Source organism: Drosophila montana, unplaced genomic scaffold (genome assembly GCF_035044405.1).
Source record: "Drosophila montana isolate Dmon_TW-CO22-7 unplaced genomic scaffold, ASM3504440v1 contig_2326_1, whole genome shotgun sequence".
Taxonomy (NCBI): Eukaryota; Metazoa; Arthropoda; class Insecta; order Diptera; family Drosophilidae; genus Drosophila; species Drosophila montana.
Genome location: NW_026997209.1, coordinates 570991 through 587624, shown reverse-complemented (window position 1 = coordinate 587624; position 16634 = coordinate 570991). Strand labels below are relative to the sequence as shown.

The 16634-nt window shown below is 39.0% G+C and overlaps 4 protein-coding genes across 6 annotated transcripts; 3 read left to right on the top strand and 1 right to left on the bottom strand.

Moving 5' to 3' along the window:
• The first annotated feature begins 788 nt into the window (after positions 1-788).
• Positions 789-1599, top strand: LOC135427769 (dynein light chain 1, cytoplasmic-like). 2 transcript variants are annotated; one of them, XM_064681367.1, is made up of 3 exons: positions 789-887; positions 986-1040; positions 1106-1599. In XM_064681367.1, the coding sequence occupies exon 3, from the start codon at positions 1131-1133 to the stop codon at positions 1398-1400; it is 270 nt and encodes an 89-aa protein (XP_064537437.1). In that variant the 5' UTR covers positions 789-887; positions 986-1040; positions 1106-1130; the 3' UTR covers positions 1401-1599. The 2 variants fall into 2 exon arrangements, with proteins under 2 accessions (XP_064537437.1, XP_064537436.1); XM_064681366.1 differs by lacking the exon at positions 789-887 and having other exon boundaries at positions 894-1040.
• A 210-nt stretch (positions 1600-1809) lies between these two features.
• LOC135427770 (dynein light chain 1, cytoplasmic) lies at positions 1810-2729 on the top strand. 2 transcript variants are annotated; one of them, XM_064681369.1, is made up of 3 exons: positions 1810-1860; positions 1963-2029; positions 2093-2729. In XM_064681369.1, exon 3 carries the CDS (start codon positions 2126-2128, stop codon positions 2393-2395), a length of 270 nt encoding a protein of 89 aa, XP_064537439.1. In that variant the 5' UTR covers positions 1810-1860; positions 1963-2029; positions 2093-2125; the 3' UTR covers positions 2396-2729. The 2 variants fall into 2 exon arrangements, with proteins under 2 accessions (XP_064537439.1, XP_064537438.1); XM_064681368.1 differs by lacking the exon at positions 1810-1860 and having other exon boundaries at positions 1873-2029.
• Positions 2730-11990: 9261 nt separating this feature from the next.
• On the top strand, positions 11991-13129 carry LOC135427760 (probable pseudouridine-5'-phosphatase). The gene is made up of 2 exons (XM_064681358.1): positions 11991-12181; positions 12237-13129. The coding sequence occupies exons 1-2, from the start codon at positions 12031-12033 to the stop codon at positions 13013-13015; spliced, it is 930 nt and encodes a 309-aa protein (XP_064537428.1). The 5' UTR covers positions 11991-12030; the 3' UTR covers positions 13016-13129.
• Positions 13130-14951: 1822 nt separating this feature from the next.
• Positions 14952-15897, bottom strand: LOC135427761 (probable pseudouridine-5'-phosphatase). Its single transcript, XM_064681359.1, has 2 exons — positions 15709-15897; positions 14952-15653 (listed from the first exon to the last, which is right to left on the bottom strand). Exons 1-2 carry the CDS (start codon positions 15779-15781, stop codon positions 15004-15006), a joined length of 723 nt encoding a protein of 240 aa, XP_064537429.1. The 5' UTR covers positions 15782-15897; the 3' UTR covers positions 14952-15003.
• Positions 15898-16634: the final 737 nt, after the last annotated feature.

The following is a 16634-nucleotide window of genomic DNA, read 5'->3' as shown; positions in this document are numbered from 1 at the left end:
TAAATTTCATCTGTGGTTTCCGGCTAACGACACTGACACAAAACAGTCACATTTAACTATAAAATAGCTAAATCTATCTTTCCTTCATCAATATTCTGCCATACTTCAAATGACTTTCGACTTAATTAAAGGATGCATTACGCATTTCAGGGCAAATCGGGTCAAATTGGACTCCAAATGGACTCATTCATGCGTGTTTACTTATCTAGTTGTTATTATTATTTTTTAACAATGGTCTGCAATGTGGTACCTACCATAAGCATTACCCGGACAATGGGCTGGTTGTTGGTTGCGTGTGAGCCGTAAATTAGCGTTTCATTAAAAAACAGGCAAAATTTGTTCGCAATGTTGTCGTTGAATTGGGCGTTGAACAGTCGGTTCGTGTTTAGCTCCGTGTCCATGTCCGGTTAAGGCTAAAAAAAAGAGACCGTAAATTAGTTGCATTACTTGATTAGAGCTGCACAAATGCTATTATTAAAATTCAATTTCCTTTACGTGCACCGCGATTGCATGTCTCATCGAATTTAACAAGTTTTTTATTTTGCCTTTCGCATTTGCATTTATCACGTGTCCGGCCAAAAAAAAAATAAATTTAAATGAAATTTCGTCGTAAGTGCAAATTCCGGCGTGCTATTTATCAACCAATTTTAGGAGAGTGCTAATTTCTTTACCACATAGATTCAGATTACAGTCAGAGCGTAAGCTTATTTACTGACAATACTATCGAATTATCGATAACAGATATCTGTTATAAATCAGCTTTAGCAGTGCTTTCATAATTTCAAGTGCTAGACAACGACTACTTCGCCAAGCAAACAAAATTTCTTGACAAATTGAAACGAAAACTCGTGACAAATTTAAATTCCAATTGAGAATTGTTTGCATACGTAAGTCCTCGAATCAATTGATTTCTCAGTCAAAATAAACTAATCTCACATTTCAAAACTTTCCAAAAAATACCTTGTGACGACCAAATTTTTTCCAGATTGGTGTTTCTGTGACTTCCACTGCACTTTTTTGAGAGTAAAAACAACCACAAGGTTTGTCAATCACTTGTGCTTATTTGCGCTATTAAACCCTTAACAAATTCCGAAACCATTTGCAGATAACCGAAAAGAAATTGCTTCAAGATGTCAGATCGTAAGGCAGTCATCAAAAATGCGGATATGAGCGAGGAGATGCAGCAGGATTCGGTGGACTGTGCCACACAGGCACTCGAGAAGTACAACATTGAGAAGGACATTGCGGCCTACATCAAGAAGGAGTTCGACAAAAAGTACAATCCCACCTGGCATTGCATTGTCGGACGCAACTTTGGATCGTATGTGACACACGAGACGCGCCACTTCATCTACTTCTATCTGGGACAGGTGGCCGTATTGCTGTTCAAGAGCGGTTAACTTGAGAGATGTAGGCTCTAACGACGGGTAGCATAAGAGATGTTCATATTGTAGAAGAAATCGAAAATATAGACCCGATAACCTGAAATAAAGCACGTTCTGGATGAAGCATACATATATGTGTTGCATTTACATTTCATTTTTCACACATATAGTTTTCTTATGAAGCAAAATTTAATAAAATTTCTGTGCGATTAAACTTTTAGTTTTCAACTTATAATCAAGTTTTTTTTACTAAGCGGGATAAATTATATTCGAATTGCACGAAATAACGAATTATCGGGAGTTCGATTATCTAATATACGTAACGCAAAAAGCAAAAAAGCAAACTTTTCCAGTGTTGCCACATGATCGATTTCAGCGCTTCGCAATACTGTGGCAACGTTTCAGTTGAGTTGTCATTGCCAAGGCTATTTCGTGAAAATTGTGCGCAAATTAAATTAGGGAATTAATTTTGTGCGTAAGTCTCGACCAGCCTTTACTCTTTTGGTGCTGTTCCATCTATAGACAATTGATTTATCAGTCAAATTTAAACTTATGCCTGCTTATTATTAAAAATTAGAATTCTGTGACAAAATTATCCGAAATCGGCGTTCGTTGGATATTTTGATAGTCAGAACGACCACAATGTAAGTGCCGGTGCCTGCAGGCCAGAAAACTGAATTATTAATAAAGCGAACAATCTCCCGTAGAACTGGTGATTAATACCAAACTATAACGCCAAGATGTCAGATCGCAAGGCAGTCATCAAAAATGCGGATATGAGCGAGGAGATGCAGCAGGATGCTGTGGATTGTGCTACTCAGGCTTTGGAGAAGTACAACATTGAGAAGGACATTGCGGCCTACATCAAGAAGGAGTTCGACAAGAAGTACAATCCCACCTGGCATTGCATTGTCGGACGCAACTTTGGATCGTATGTGACACACGAGACGCGCCACTTCATCTACTTTTACCTGGGACAGGTGGCCATATTGTTATTCAAAAGCGGTTAACTTAACCCCAGATGGCCCCCAATTCTACACACACTCTAAAATACACACACACGCACACGTTACATTTGCAGTTCGACTTTTTCGTTGTTGTAGCCCCTTCTCCATCCACTTCCTTTATCAAGAAATACACACACCAAGAACTCTGATTTGAAATGGCACACTGTTAGAATCTTCTACTTATATCTTGCAACACTGAGCAAATGGAGTGGCAAGACGCTGTATTAAACCGATCCACCCAAGCAACCCACACATACAATCGCGTTTATTAAATTTGCATTAGTTTTCAATTCACACAACTTTCGAAATGAATAAAATCAATTACATCAGCTAAGAATCTTCATTGTCATTATCATCTCTTGAGCTACGTTCAGCCGTTGTTACAATAAGATTTCCATGAAATTTAGATTGTACCGATTTAATTTGAAACATTAAAGGCAGAACTTCTTGCTCGATAATGCCCATTATCTTTAATCTTAATTATTTTTATTTTTAAATTTGAATACCTATGAAATTTAAAACACATGGTTTTATTTGATTATATTATTGTCGATAGGCATTTCTGGATATTTACTATCAACAGAGGCTTGAGCTATCGCTGGAAATCAATGCTGTCGACAGTCAAAAGTTGAGATTTTTTTACAATATTGTGTTTATAGTACTATACATATGTCGGCATATATGTATGTATAAAACTAAATAATGTGGATTGAGCCAACCAACCGAAAAACAGCGCAGCAGAGCTGATAAAGCGTGTTGCCTTGGAGAGGGTACAATCATGCTATGCTACTGCGAGGGCCATTTCCGACTTCGTAGACTTTATAAATATAAAATTTGGATCGATCTAATATTTAAAATATAAATATAATCACCTTTTTTTTTGTATTTGGTATATATAATTATCTTTACGCCATGTCTAATAATGGCTAAAAACCAATAAATATCTGGTTTAAAATCGTGACGATACAGACAGCAATAAATACTTATCCTAGTGTATCAAGTCTTCAACGCCAAAAATTTGCAATTGCTTTGGAAATATAAAAGTTGCTGCTGATAAGGTCGATGGCAGTTCATAAGCTGTGATTTACTCACCCAGATTTAGTTTCGTTTTGCTCTTCCGCTCGTACAGAATTCTCGATCCATGAACGCAAATAAATATTTTACAATATGTTGAGACTTCCCATGTTGTTGGTCTTTGGAAGTGTGACATTAGCAACGTTTCCTCCCTCGAACTTGGATAGCCAAGCGAACCATGTGCTGCGGCTGGACAGAGCTTTGGAGGAAACTAAAAAACATATTCAAAGACACGAAGCTCTTCTATCGAAACTAGGCACAGCAAGCAAACCCACACCAAATCAATTCAACCGGAGTTCATCTGATGATGAAACGCAGCTACTGGATACGCTGGAGCTGGACAAAGCTATAGAGGAAACTGAAAGGGATATTGAAAGAAACGAAGATATTTTATCGAAAATGGAAGCTGTAATATGTGGCCCTAGTGGCAAACCCAGACATAATCAATTCAAACTGCTTTCATTTGTAATTAAGGAAACCAATATGCCAGAAGAAATGCAAAAGGCAGCTCTCAATATAGTCAAGGCCCAGTCAAACTTCGATAAAAAGAAAAGTGTCGCAAAAATTATCAAGAGAGAGTTTGAAAAGTCAACGGGGCAAAAAAACTGGAATTGCATTGTGGGCAATCGAATAGCTTACGTCTTCTCTCAAAGTATAGATACCTATATCAATATTAAAGCCAAGGGTATAGAAATCCGTTTGTTCAATTTTTATACGCCACAAAGCAAATGTTGAGCTGTGCTAAAAATTGCTATTTAAGGTAATTTTGTATATCCTCAATTTATTATAAATAAATAAATAATACCAAAACAAAAATATGCGCCAATGTCGATAGTTGAAAGTTAACTGACTTTTAGCAAGATTTATATTTGGAACATAGGATTTATGTCTAATGCTATTTTCTAAGTAAAGAGCATTTGGATTTTAAGTACAAAATTTTCATTCTTAAATAACTGAAAAAAATAAAGATATGAAAAAATGTTAGAAATGAGTATCTTTAAGAAAACAAAGTAGCAAAAGCTAAATATATTTTATTTTTATTATTATGCCCAGGGTAAGGTCAATTCAGTACAATCGGCAAGGCAGAGCTCAAATTTATTCAACATATAATAGTTTTTGTGAAGTGTATCCCAGGCGAACGTATATTCGTATGCTCATTTGCTTTCACAGATGCTGGCACCGCACATCGATCAAGTCCTTTGAGTTAATCTTTGTGTATCAAGCTGCATCATAAGGTAAACAATGCACGCATGCTGTTTTTGTTGTGTGTGTGTGTGTGCGTGTGTGTGAGTTAACACCTGACCGTGGCAAATAAAAATGGCTTAATTAAGTTAATTAAAATATTGTTGCTGCTGGCCGTCGGACGCGGTTCGCATTTATGTGCTTTTATTATCTCGGCGATTGGCAATTTTCGGACAGCAGGACCTTCGCACTGCCGGCCAGAGGATGTCGACAGTCGGATAATTATGCCAGCGCACGTACTAGCCGCAGGAGCTGGAGCTGGGCCAATGACAATACTATTAATAAAGTTGCAATGCCGTGGAAATATGTACTCTGCTTCTTCTTCTTTTTTTTAATACGCGCATGAAAATGTTTGCCAGCGGCCAAACAGATGCAAATTGTTGGGAATGTCCTTTGAGCCGCTTTCACGGTTCGACGACTTTTGGCCTTGTCGCATTGTTCCCGCTGGACAGCTGCATTCGATATATGTGAGGCATACGATGAATTCAATTCAATTGCTGTCCAGCTCTGTCCTGACACAGACAGCGTCTCATGCATATTTCATGCGGCGCTTAAATACAGTCGAAATGCTTGCCCATGCTTAACAAAATCCTTTGCGCCCATAAAAATTTAAGTGCCACGCACGCACACGACTCGCAATCAGGTTTACGCGCTCAAGCGTGCTTTATTAATATTTTTACGTTGTCAATTTATGGTAATTTTTTATGTTCTAACATTAAAAATAAAAATCAACAACAACAACAACGACAAGTCAAATTGCAAGGCAGGTGAAATCGTCATTTGTTTAGTACCCCCCTAGCTACCCGTCTGTCGGCTCCATGGGCCCATCCAATTCTGTGAGACTTCTGACCCCAACTAAGCAGGCGCCTTGCCAGTCCACCCAGTCTGAGGTGACTTGGCCAGCAGCTGTTTGGACAGCTCCATTTGGAGTTATCTCCTGTTGAGCTGAATGAGCAACAGAGCGACTTTTGTTGAGTCTGCGCACTCGGCATACTCCGGTGCGACAAGTAGCGAGTGCCAAAAGACTCGTTAGTTCAATACTCGAAACTCTTTTTTAAGTGAATGCAAGTTTTTGAACTAAGCTAATAATTAAATGTAGGTAATATTTTTTGTGGATTATTTAATAAGAAAAAAAGTCATAAGTTAAATAAAATGTGTATTTTCTGTAACCTTTATATCATTTTTAATATTTAATACAGGAGTTTAGATTGAAATAAAAAACCCAAAAAATCGTATTTGGAATACTTTAATTACAATAATATACCATTCTTAAGGACTTGTTGAAAGATGTTCACTAATTCAGAATTTCAGGAATTTAAAAATAAAAATAAAATGCATATTGCAATTTGAAATACCAGGAAAAGAGGAAAATCTTGATAATCAAAAAGTTTTTTATGGTTTATATAGCAGCTAGATGATAAAGTGGTCGGATGTTGATAAGACTTTGCAAAGTTTGGGTAACAAGAACCTACTTTTGGGCCGTCCATCCCTATGGCAGCTGTATGATAAAGTGGTTCGATCCGGCCGGTTCCGATTTCAAAACGATTGCTCCAAAACTGAGAAACTAGTTCGCATAGAAACAGACAGACGGACATGGAGAAACAGACATGGGTATATCAACTCGGCTGCTGATGCTTATCTAGAATATATATACTTTGTGAGGTCGAAGAACTCTCCTTCTATGCGTTGAACATTTCATGACCAAGTTATCATACCTTCTACAAGGATAAAAAAACCTTTAAGCTACAATATGAGCTTGAGTATATTTAAAATTTAAAGAGATAAAAGCGACATTTAAGAGCCATACTGAAACAGACTTGCGATAGCGATGATCAATTGAGTTAAATTAAAAATAATAAAATCATTTAAATGCGGGGCAACAAAGAAATGCTTGATTTAAAGAGATGCATTTGATGGCCAATTTCCATATGGGAAATCGCATGCAATGCGAACAATTTCCATGACCCACACAAAAGGAGCAGCAGAAACTTTTTGGTCTTTTTGAGCTGTGTGCGGGTCAAACAAAATGCCAACTTTTATAAATTACAGTCAGCAGTGCTGACCTCAATATAAAATTACACAACATGACTTGAATAAACACTCACAGGCACACACACACACATTCTGGCACACATACAGTGCAAAAAACGAGAACAATTGCAAGTGCCATAGATACGAGCGTAATTGCATTTTACTTTGTTGCATTTGGTCAGGCAAAAAGCTAGAAAGCCAAAGTCAACCATCCAACCAAACACACACACACACACAGATACTCTCACACACGCACATGTGTTAGCTTTTTTGCCTTTGGTTGCTCTTAATATTATTATTATTATTTATATTATTATTTTTGTTGTTGTTAATTTGTAACTGCGAGAAACCAACAAAGCCAAGCGGTTCGGCTGTGCGCAGAGGGGCGCGGTTGGTGTCACAGGGGGAGGGGGGCGAGGGCGCAGCAGGTCCAAAGTCAACACTGCGACTAGTTTTATCAGTCAGTGGACACAGAGAGCGGAGTGCGAGTGCGAGTATCCAACAGATGCAGCTGCAGCAACAGTCGAGTCCGACAATGACAAAAAACACACACACTCACACACGCAGAAAAAAAAACTTAATGAAACATAAACAAGAAACAGGCTGAGGGCAGAAACCAACGAAACAACACAACAATAACAAAAACCACACAAAATAAAACTGACAAAAAGAAGAACAACAAAAATTATAATCTAAACAAGAAAATTCTCATTTGTTGCGCAATTTAACATATAACTACAAATAAAAAAGGAATGCATTAAAAATAATTGTCAAACTAGTCGAAGTTGAAACACTCTGCTTTTCGAATTTTAACAATAGATAACACTCTGTATAAAATAATAATAATATACGAATTGATGATAAATAGATAAAAATTATGATATTTATTAAGAAATAATCAAAAATATTATTTTCATAAATATATATATAAATAAATATAAATACCAAATATTTGGTAAATAAGTCCCAAAAAATAATTGTTTGATTTATTGCTTCTTTATTATGTAGAGCCTATATAATATTCATAATTTTAAACCCAATTTGCTTGGCTTCTAATTTTTGTTATATCAGTTAATGTTATAGCTCCATAAGCGGGCACCCAGCTTTTCGGGGTTCATGTCCGGTATTGGAATTTTATTTTTTTTGGAAAATTAATTTAAAAGCTTTCAAAATTTTGTGTAGATTGCCTGCCTGGTTACAGGAGCTGTCTGTTATGGATGCTATATACATACCATATATATATATATACATATATATATCAAACATCAAGCGAATCGGTCATCCATTGCTCATATGCTTTTATGCGGCCCAAAAATAAAAGGGTAGCCCATGCCATTGTCAGGAAGCCAATGCACTAGATTATCGCACACATAAACAATAATAATCGCATGACAGCCCGTGCTCTGACAAGCAGTCAGAAGGCTTCTTTTTGTGCTTTCTCAAGCTGAGCCGGAAACTTGCATCGCTTTCGGCATGATGAATGGAGCCAAGTGTTGCCCCCACGAACCGCAGACCCATCAGCCGGCAGCCAGCCCACAGAGGAGGCGAGTGGGCGTCAATTTTTCATTTGGTATCCTCTACTACATATAAGAATCCGTCTGTCTTGTGTGAATTTGGGAATATCTTTCTCTCAGTTGTTTCTCTTTCCCTATCTCCCTATCTCTCTCTCTCTCTCTCTCTTCTGGTTGTCGCTGACCATTGTCAGTGTCCCCTTGACTTGAGTTGGACTCGGATTCGGTTTTGGTTTTGGTTCTAGTCTGTCAACTTTGCTTTCCATTGCGCGCTTTAAACAATTGCCCACAGTTCTCTTGTTAGTTTTTGGATTCGATGCTGTGCATACGATATCATTCTCAAGGGCATATTGTGCCATATTTGGAGAACTACGGAACAGAATAGACTAAGATGGCGTGTTGCAGTACTCTAAATGTAATAGAGATTGATGATACCTTTTCAAAATTCCCATTTAAAATGATATATCTATTATATGCTAGCTCTGACAGGGTATTTAAGTTTCGGACAGCCATCTGTGGGTATCAGTATCTGTGTGTTTTTGCCATATTTTTTGTTTGCTTTATTGTTACTTTTGATAAATTGTGCGCCTTTCGTTTTGACACATGTCAGCGTTTGTCTGCCCATTGTAAAACAACTCGTAATATAGAGGCTGTCTTTTGATTGTCTAGGCTGAAATCCAAAGGTTGACGCTCTCTTTATTCGTAGAAAAAATAATATTTAAAGTTACCTCTAGTTATATTTGTGGAATAGTAATAAAGTCAAGGAGAGGAAGGAGGATAAAAATGCAATGACAGATATATGACACTAGAGATATTAAAGTGACCATGGAGATGCGATATTATAAGGTCCCATATGAAAGGAAATATTCCTGCATTAACAATTTTCATTTATATTTTTCAAAGAAGTCCCATATAAAAGGACTATGAATAATATAAAAATAATTGATATTGGAGGAATTCTTAGATACATAAAAATGTATTATATATTTTTATTTATTCACAACTTTATATAACTATTTATATAACTATTTATTCAAATGAATATAAGTAAAGAAAAAATTACAAGCTTTATAGAAAAAAACTTCAACAGCTTAGGCATACTTTAATTAATATTGGGAGACCATATAGACGATCTTTAAGTTCAGATCATTGTACAAAGTACACTATATCGGGGCGTTGCGATCTACTGTTGTGTGAATGCAGTCAACTACTTGCTGTCAGTACACAGTGTTTGTCACTTGAACTGACATCGGTGGGTGCACTTGGCTGTGACCACTTGGCCAAGTGCCTGTTCTGGACAGACGGGCACGGGACACACATGAGGCTGTCAGCCAGCTACTGCTGCCGGGTGGCTGATGTCTCCACGCCAGCCATGTCAGCGTCACTTTATGCGCCTGACACAGCGTCAACAATTTTATTTACTTAATTTGGCTTTAGTTTGTCATTTATTTACTTGTTGTTGCCACAACAGCCTGAACTCGTGTTGTATCTGTCCCATTCGTACACGTTCGCCACCTTATCTCCATCTCATGGGCGGCTCATGGGCGGCTCATGTGCGTCTCCTAATGTCTGTTGTTGTCACTTTGACGCTTGACGTTGTTTCAGTTCTTGTTGCCGGTTTGTGCCTTTGTTTACCCTAACCAGGGGTAGTTTCGACAACAACAGCGTATTTGCAAAGGAGTGGGCAAATTGTAGGATAACTTCTACTTTTTTTCATAGTCTAACGAATATCTGTCTAATTACTTTTTCTCCAAAATCTTTCTCTCTCTCTCCATCTCTCTCTCTCTCTCTCCATCTCTCTAACTATATTTCCCTTTTTCCTTTAACTGACTTTTGGCGATAACCACCTTATTCTTCCCTGTGATATATATTCTGAAACGTTCATTTGGCAAGAAGGAATATTTTTGACTTGTATATGCAGTATTTAGAATTTTCAAACAAAACGTGTTTAATAATTATTCAACAAGATATTTTAAAGAAATCTGTTTAACAGTTAACTAGCTATATATTTTAAGGAATTCAAGCTTCAACAAAATAGCGCTTATATATATATTTACATTTATTAAGAGCATTCGAGTTTCGTGCGACAGCTGATAGTTTTTTCGTCTTGATTCATTTTATTTATTTAATGTTTTTTTTTTTGTTTGTTGACTGTGACACATTTTGGTGCCCTCACTTTATTGCATATCGTTGTCATTGTTGTTGTTGCTGTAATTGTTGTTGCGCTCTCCTCGCTGGCGGCACGTGCTTTTGCATTTTTTATGAAAATTTAGAGCCTGCTGCCGCTGTTGTTGCTCTTGCAACACTTGAGCGCACTTTAATTAAATATTTATTTCCATCATTTTGGGCAAATGGAAATGCGTTCAGGTGGGGTCAACTAAATCAGAGCTGCTAGAGAGAGAGAGTGAGGGAATGAGAGAGGGGATGCAGGGAGAGAGACTGCACTAACATTTGTCATTACACATTAATAGCGCACCATTAATCTTTTCGTGAGCTGTTGGCCAAATGAATGCTGCTACCAAGGGCCAAGTCTCGTTAATTAATGTATGCCATTTAGCCGGAAAATTGCAGGGGTGCACACACACATGTCCTGTGTGTGTTCGTGGGTTTCGGCCCATCATAATGAGCGCCAATTCAGTGTCCTTGTGTGTGTGCGTGTGTGTGTGTGTCGTTGTCGCCACCGCAAACAAGCAAAGGCCAAAGCCACAGCCAACCCCACCGGCTGAACTCTCTCGCTCGCTTTCTTCCTCTCTATCTATCGCTGAATCGCTGTCCCGTTCTCTCTCTGCCCAGCAGGTATGCTTGATTAATGCTTTATAACAGGACACTGAACACACACAAACAAAACAAGGATATTGCTGCCTGCATGGATGCTGACCCCGCAGCTGACGCCCAGTCGCGCCCTGCTGCCCCGCCGCCCTGCCGCCCTTCCACTCCCGCAGGGCTCTTGCATTTTAACATTAATTTAGTGGAATGCGGCAAAGGACTATGAAAGCTTTTCAGCGTCGTCGTCGACACATGTTAATCCCGTCGTTGTCACTACCACAACCACTCACATCCATATTCACATTACACATTCGCATTCACATTACATTCATTTAAGCCCCCTCCAGGTCAAGCATTCGCATTTCATATACGGATTTAGGATGCATGAATTTGAACAGCTTAATTTTTGAACGGATATTGTAAACTTAATCTGGCAGCGGGTTTGAGAAGTTGATAAGCAAAGTTTGTGTTACGTTAATAAACAGCGAAAATCTGTTAAAACTTTTAAACAAATCGATAATAAGGTATTTTCTGTATTCAGTAAAAGTATATGGGAAGGGCTATATAATTATATGTAGATAAAGCTGTAGAAATGATAAATAAATATCTATATAAATATTATATATATAATATATATACATATCTATATAAAGAAAGAAAGATAAAGATACTTGCAAAAATAAATATACAGATATAGGATAAAGGGCCTAGAAATAGATATAAATGTTGATAAAGATTTAAATATACATATACATTATTAATTTTTTATAAAAACATAGAGGTTCGACAATAGCAGAGCGTTCATCTTTGATTATTAATAAATTATGTATTAAGCGAGAGTATTTTATTCTTATTAAAATAAATTTAAATGAATAAATGAAGCTTGATTAAACACAACAAACAAAATTTAGAAAATTAGTTTGCTTGGCAACTGCTGTTTTTCACAAAATTTTGGTCATACGTAGGGTTTTTTTTTTTTTTTAAATTTTATATATTATATTTTTAGGCACCTTCATGTGCGATAGGACACCTCGAATAACCGCAACTGCGCCGCGATGTCTGCGCTGTTGTCCGCCCTGCTGTAATCCCTGTCTCTGCTGTCCGCCGGCCTGCTGTGAGCCATGCACTGCGTATTGCTTTTTCGACTTGGAGTCGGCGGTATTTGGTAAGATGAGCCACGAGCTATTTAAATGGCACAGATGAAAGCCTTTCGCTTCCAGACACGCGTCATATTTATCAACGCGCTTGCCGCGAACTGCTGGCCAGCTATGATAAGACGCTGCCCGAGGAGGTGCTCATGCGCTGTGGTCCCATGGAGACGCATGAGATGGCCCAGTTGATATGCCGCAAATGCGAGTTGCCCGTGCTCTGGGAGAACTTCCTGGTGCAGCTGAACGAGCACACCTGTGAGCTGATTGCCAATCCGCCGCTGATGGACGGCGTGGAGCGTCTCGTCAAGCATTTGTATGATAATTGCATTGGCCTGGCGCTGATTACCTCCAGCAAGAGATCGATATACTGCCAGAAGATACGCGGCCGCGAAGAATTCTTCGGTATGTTCAACGTTGTGCTCTGCTCCGATGAATATAATCGTCCCAAGCCAGAGCCGGATTGTTATTTGATTGCCATGTCGTTACTCTGTGATCCGCCCTGTGTGGAATGCTGTTTGGCCTTCGATGGCACCACCAAGGGCGTGCAGGCGGCCAGGGAGGCGCACTTGCAGGTGATTATGTTGCCGGATCCCGATCTGCCCTGTTGCTGGTCTGAGCTGGCCACGCAGCGTCTGGAAACGCTTGTCGATTTCGATCCCGAGGAGTTTGGCATGCCGTATCTGGCACCATTACCTGAACCACCTCCGGTGCCGTCGGCTCGTGCAAGTGCAGAAGATCAACGAATCAGCGCCATAAAGTCGGAGGAGGAGGAGATCATAACCAGTGGGCAGGACGATGAGGAGCCGCCGGAGACAAACGTTGAGGAGCCACCCACTGAACCAGCTTAGATTTTATATATACATACATATATGATCAAAGTTTTATCAAAAAAGCTAAACAACCAAATTTCTACTTTTATTACGGAAATTGTAAGAAAATTCATTAAAAACATAAACAAGAGTTGTGTGAAATACTTTTTACTCTTGTAGAAAAAAACTTTGTGACTTGCGGCAGTTTAATGTATACTCAATCTAAATCGAAGTGTTTCTTTGAGGGATATAATATATTATAAGAGACCAAACATATTAAAATAGGCTCTAATATTGGTTAAAACTTTTAGCATAAACAAAAGACTTGTCCAATTTTTGATCAGGGATGCAAAGGTTAGGGCTGCAAGATTCAGATTATACTTATATGTTTTAAAGGATATAATTGGTAAATATATATATCTTAAATTAATTTAGATTGATTTAAAATCGATATATCTGACAGCTATTTTGATAGGACGTGCACTGAGCCCAACGTTAGGGTATATTACGTACAAGATTAACATTTGCTGACAATATTCCAATTTCCAGCGGCAGCTTTTAGCTGAAGATTATCCAGATTGAAATGCCGTTAAAAACAGGATGAGCCTAACAATAAATCAAAATTAATTGCTTAAGCAAATACAAGATTCTAACGACTGTCTGCCTGCAGCCTTGCTGTCTGTCTATCTGTCTGTCGAAAGTCAATTGTTGACAATTTAATTATTCAGCATATTACGTATACGCCGTGTGTGGCTGCTCGAGTGCAAAGATGTCGCTCGTGTGGCATGCAGCAAACAGCTGCCACAGCCCAACTTGCAACTAGCAACTTTTGCCGGCAACAACAACAACAAAAACTCGGTCCCAACTTATAATTACTTAATGTTCCAACCAGACCGCCGGCAGCTGCCAAGCCAGTCAGAGTGCCTTATGCCATCTCCGCCTCCGGCTCCGGCTCCAGCTTCAGCTCAATCTCAATCCCTGTCTATGGCTCATAACCGCTAGCCGGTTCGCATAAAAGTAAAGTGAATAAACCTTTTAACTCTTTAGACTGCGTCGGCGACTTTTCTTTTTATTTTCGAATCATTATTTTTTTGCAATTTTTGCCCCCACTTCCGTTTTGCCTAATGAACGAACGCCACAGGAAGCACTCAAGGGCAGCTGAATAAAAGAATAGAGGCAAACAAAAAAAAAACACAAGAAAGAAAAAAAAACTACGGTTCGCCGAAGACTAAATACTCTTTTACACATGTGGCTTGGAAGTGCTATTATAGGAATGCTATTTTTTCGACCGACAGTTCTTATAGTATAATATATATAATATAGTAGAAGGAATAATGCGGTCTTGCAGATTTGCTAAGAGAATAGTGAACTTTGTATTGACTAAGTTGGCTCAAGATAAATCATTTTTTCACCTATTCTTTCTTAAGAGATATTCGATATAGAAACTCTAGCTTGTAATTTCTGGCACACATGTAAGGGGTTTATCGAAACTAATAAGTTTTAAGATATCTTCAAATAGGTTTGCCAAACAAAGAAATCATTTTCGACCGATCATTCCTATGGTAACTATATGATGTAGTGATCCGATCCGATAGTTTTTAAGCTGACCAGCTTGTAAATAATCATCCAGCTATATCAACTGAGCTGTTGATACTGATCATAAATCTATATATGCGTCTGTTTCTTTGTGTTACACATTAGATGATTAAATTATAGTACCCATAAGAATAATAATAAAACGAAAGTGCGCGGAAAATAATCATAGACGCCGGCTCAAAACAAGTTGAAGTTTTTCATTTCTTAATTTAATTAAAGTCCTCAACGCCTCGGGACTTGTAGCTTTCTGATATAAATTTCAAATTCGCTTCAATTTTAGCAATTGAAGTTGGGACGTATATTTATATATATTTTTATAAAGATTTAGCTATGCCTTTTCATATTTCTTATTTGTAAATGAAAATAAACATCAAGCGAATCCTAAAAATGACTGTTTTAATTTTATACAGGCATATTTAAAATTTACAGAGCTAACCAAATGTAAATTTCGAGATATTGTCAAACTCTGGCAGGCCAAAGAGCTCCGGCTGGAACTCGGCCATGGAACGCAGCACTAGAGTGGCATCATTGGTGATTTCGGCCGGAACACGTGGATCGGGTATCAAAACCACCTGCATGCCCGCATCTAAGCCCGCCCGCATGCCGGCGGGCGAATCCTCGAGCACCAGACAGCACTCGGGCCGTGGCGTTGGCTTGAAGCGCGATGCTGCCAGCAGATAGATATCCGGCGCAGGCTTGCCGGCCTTCAGATCCGGATCATCGCCGCAGACGATGTGACGAAAGACGGGCATCAGCTCGCAATGGGGCCGAGCCTTCAGATTAAATGTTTTGCGAAAGGAAGAGGTGGCAATTGCCATTGGGACACGAAATTCGAACAGATGCAGCAGCAGTTCCCTCGCGCCGGGCATGAGGGCCACATTGGACATCCGGCGAGTGACCTCGGCTTCAAACTTGGCCATGTACTCAGGCACGGTTAGCGGCAAATTGAACTCATTGACCATCATCTCGGCTGCCTTAGGCGCTAGCATGCCCATGCAGCGCATTTTCAGCTCGTAGGTGTAGGTATGTCCATAGGGCTTGAGCACATCTTGCACCGCTTCCGTGTACAAGTTTTCCGTATCTGAGAGATAGACATCAGATATGGTTGCAGTTCTTACGAGCCGGATATAGTTTACCCATTAGAGTGCCATCGTTGTCAAAGATGACATGTGTCACTTTCTGAAAGCACTTCGGCGTAGTTGTTGACATTTTTTACTTCTCCTTCTTACAATAACGCGGTTTCTTGGCCTAAAACATTTTCCAAAAATTGTACACTTTTTTTTTGGAATTTATTTTGTCTAAAAATGTTGAAAACTGAGTTAATGCTTCATGATGCTTTGCAGTAAGTACAGCGACTATATAAGGTCACCTCCTCATTTTTTACTTGGTAGTTCGAAAAACTGCTCAATGGCCGACCTGGACTTCTCATGGGGTTTGCAGTGTATTTCCTCGTTTTGGCCCTATATCATTTCTAATTCTATAGTTAGAAAATCTCTCAATCTGGTATACCTTTCATTAAGGTTAATTCCACAATATAAAAAAAATGGTTATATTTGCCATTAAACTGCAATTAGACCAACTCTATTTGAACATTTTGCCCTGGGGCAGGCTGCTGTTGAAAGATCACGTTAATTTCATTATGCACGCCGAAGGAAATGTTGAAAAGAAAATGCTTCACATGCATTTTAATTAAACTATTTTCGACTTTTGCAACGTACAATTTAAAATACTTTGCCAACTTGCCAAAGCAGCGAGTGGCGCAGCATGCGCGGGTGCGACTGCAAGTGGAAGGTGTTTGCTGCAGCTGTCAATTTAGTGGCGCCTCGGGATAGTTGCCTTTTTATGCCCCAGCCTTAGCCATAGCCATGGCCGTAGCCTAATGCATGCCACGTTTGGGTGTGAGGGCGTCTTGAGCTCAGTTCGGCTGCCAGTTTCAGGCTGTCGCATGTTGTTACAAAGTTGCGTAATTGATTAAGCAGTTGGCAAGCGTGCCGCAAGACGCTGTGGCAGCGACAAACTTCGTCATACGACTGCACGTGCCGCACGTTGACAGCCGTTTTTG

Coding starts and splice junctions, on each gene's coding strand:
- LOC135427760 (XM_064681358.1), top strand. CDS start 12,031: ATGTGCGATAGGACACCTCGAATAACCGCAACTGCGCCGCGATGTCTG. Junction 12,182..12,236: donor CTTGGAGTCGGCGGTATTTG/GTAAGATGAGCC, acceptor TTTCGCTTCCAG/ACACGCGTCATATTTATCAA.
- LOC135427769 (XM_064681367.1), top strand. CDS start 1,131: ATGTCAGATCGTAAGGCAGTCATCAAAAATGCGGATATGAGCGAGGAG.
- LOC135427770 (XM_064681369.1), top strand. CDS start 2,126: ATGTCAGATCGCAAGGCAGTCATCAAAAATGCGGATATGAGCGAGGAG.
- LOC135427761 (XM_064681359.1), bottom strand. CDS start 15,781: ATGTCAACAACTACGCCGAAGTGCTTTCAGAAAGTGACACATGTCATC. Junction 15,654..15,708: donor CAACGATGGCACTCTAATGG/GTAAACTATATC, acceptor TCTATCTCTCAG/ATACGGAAAACTTGTACACG.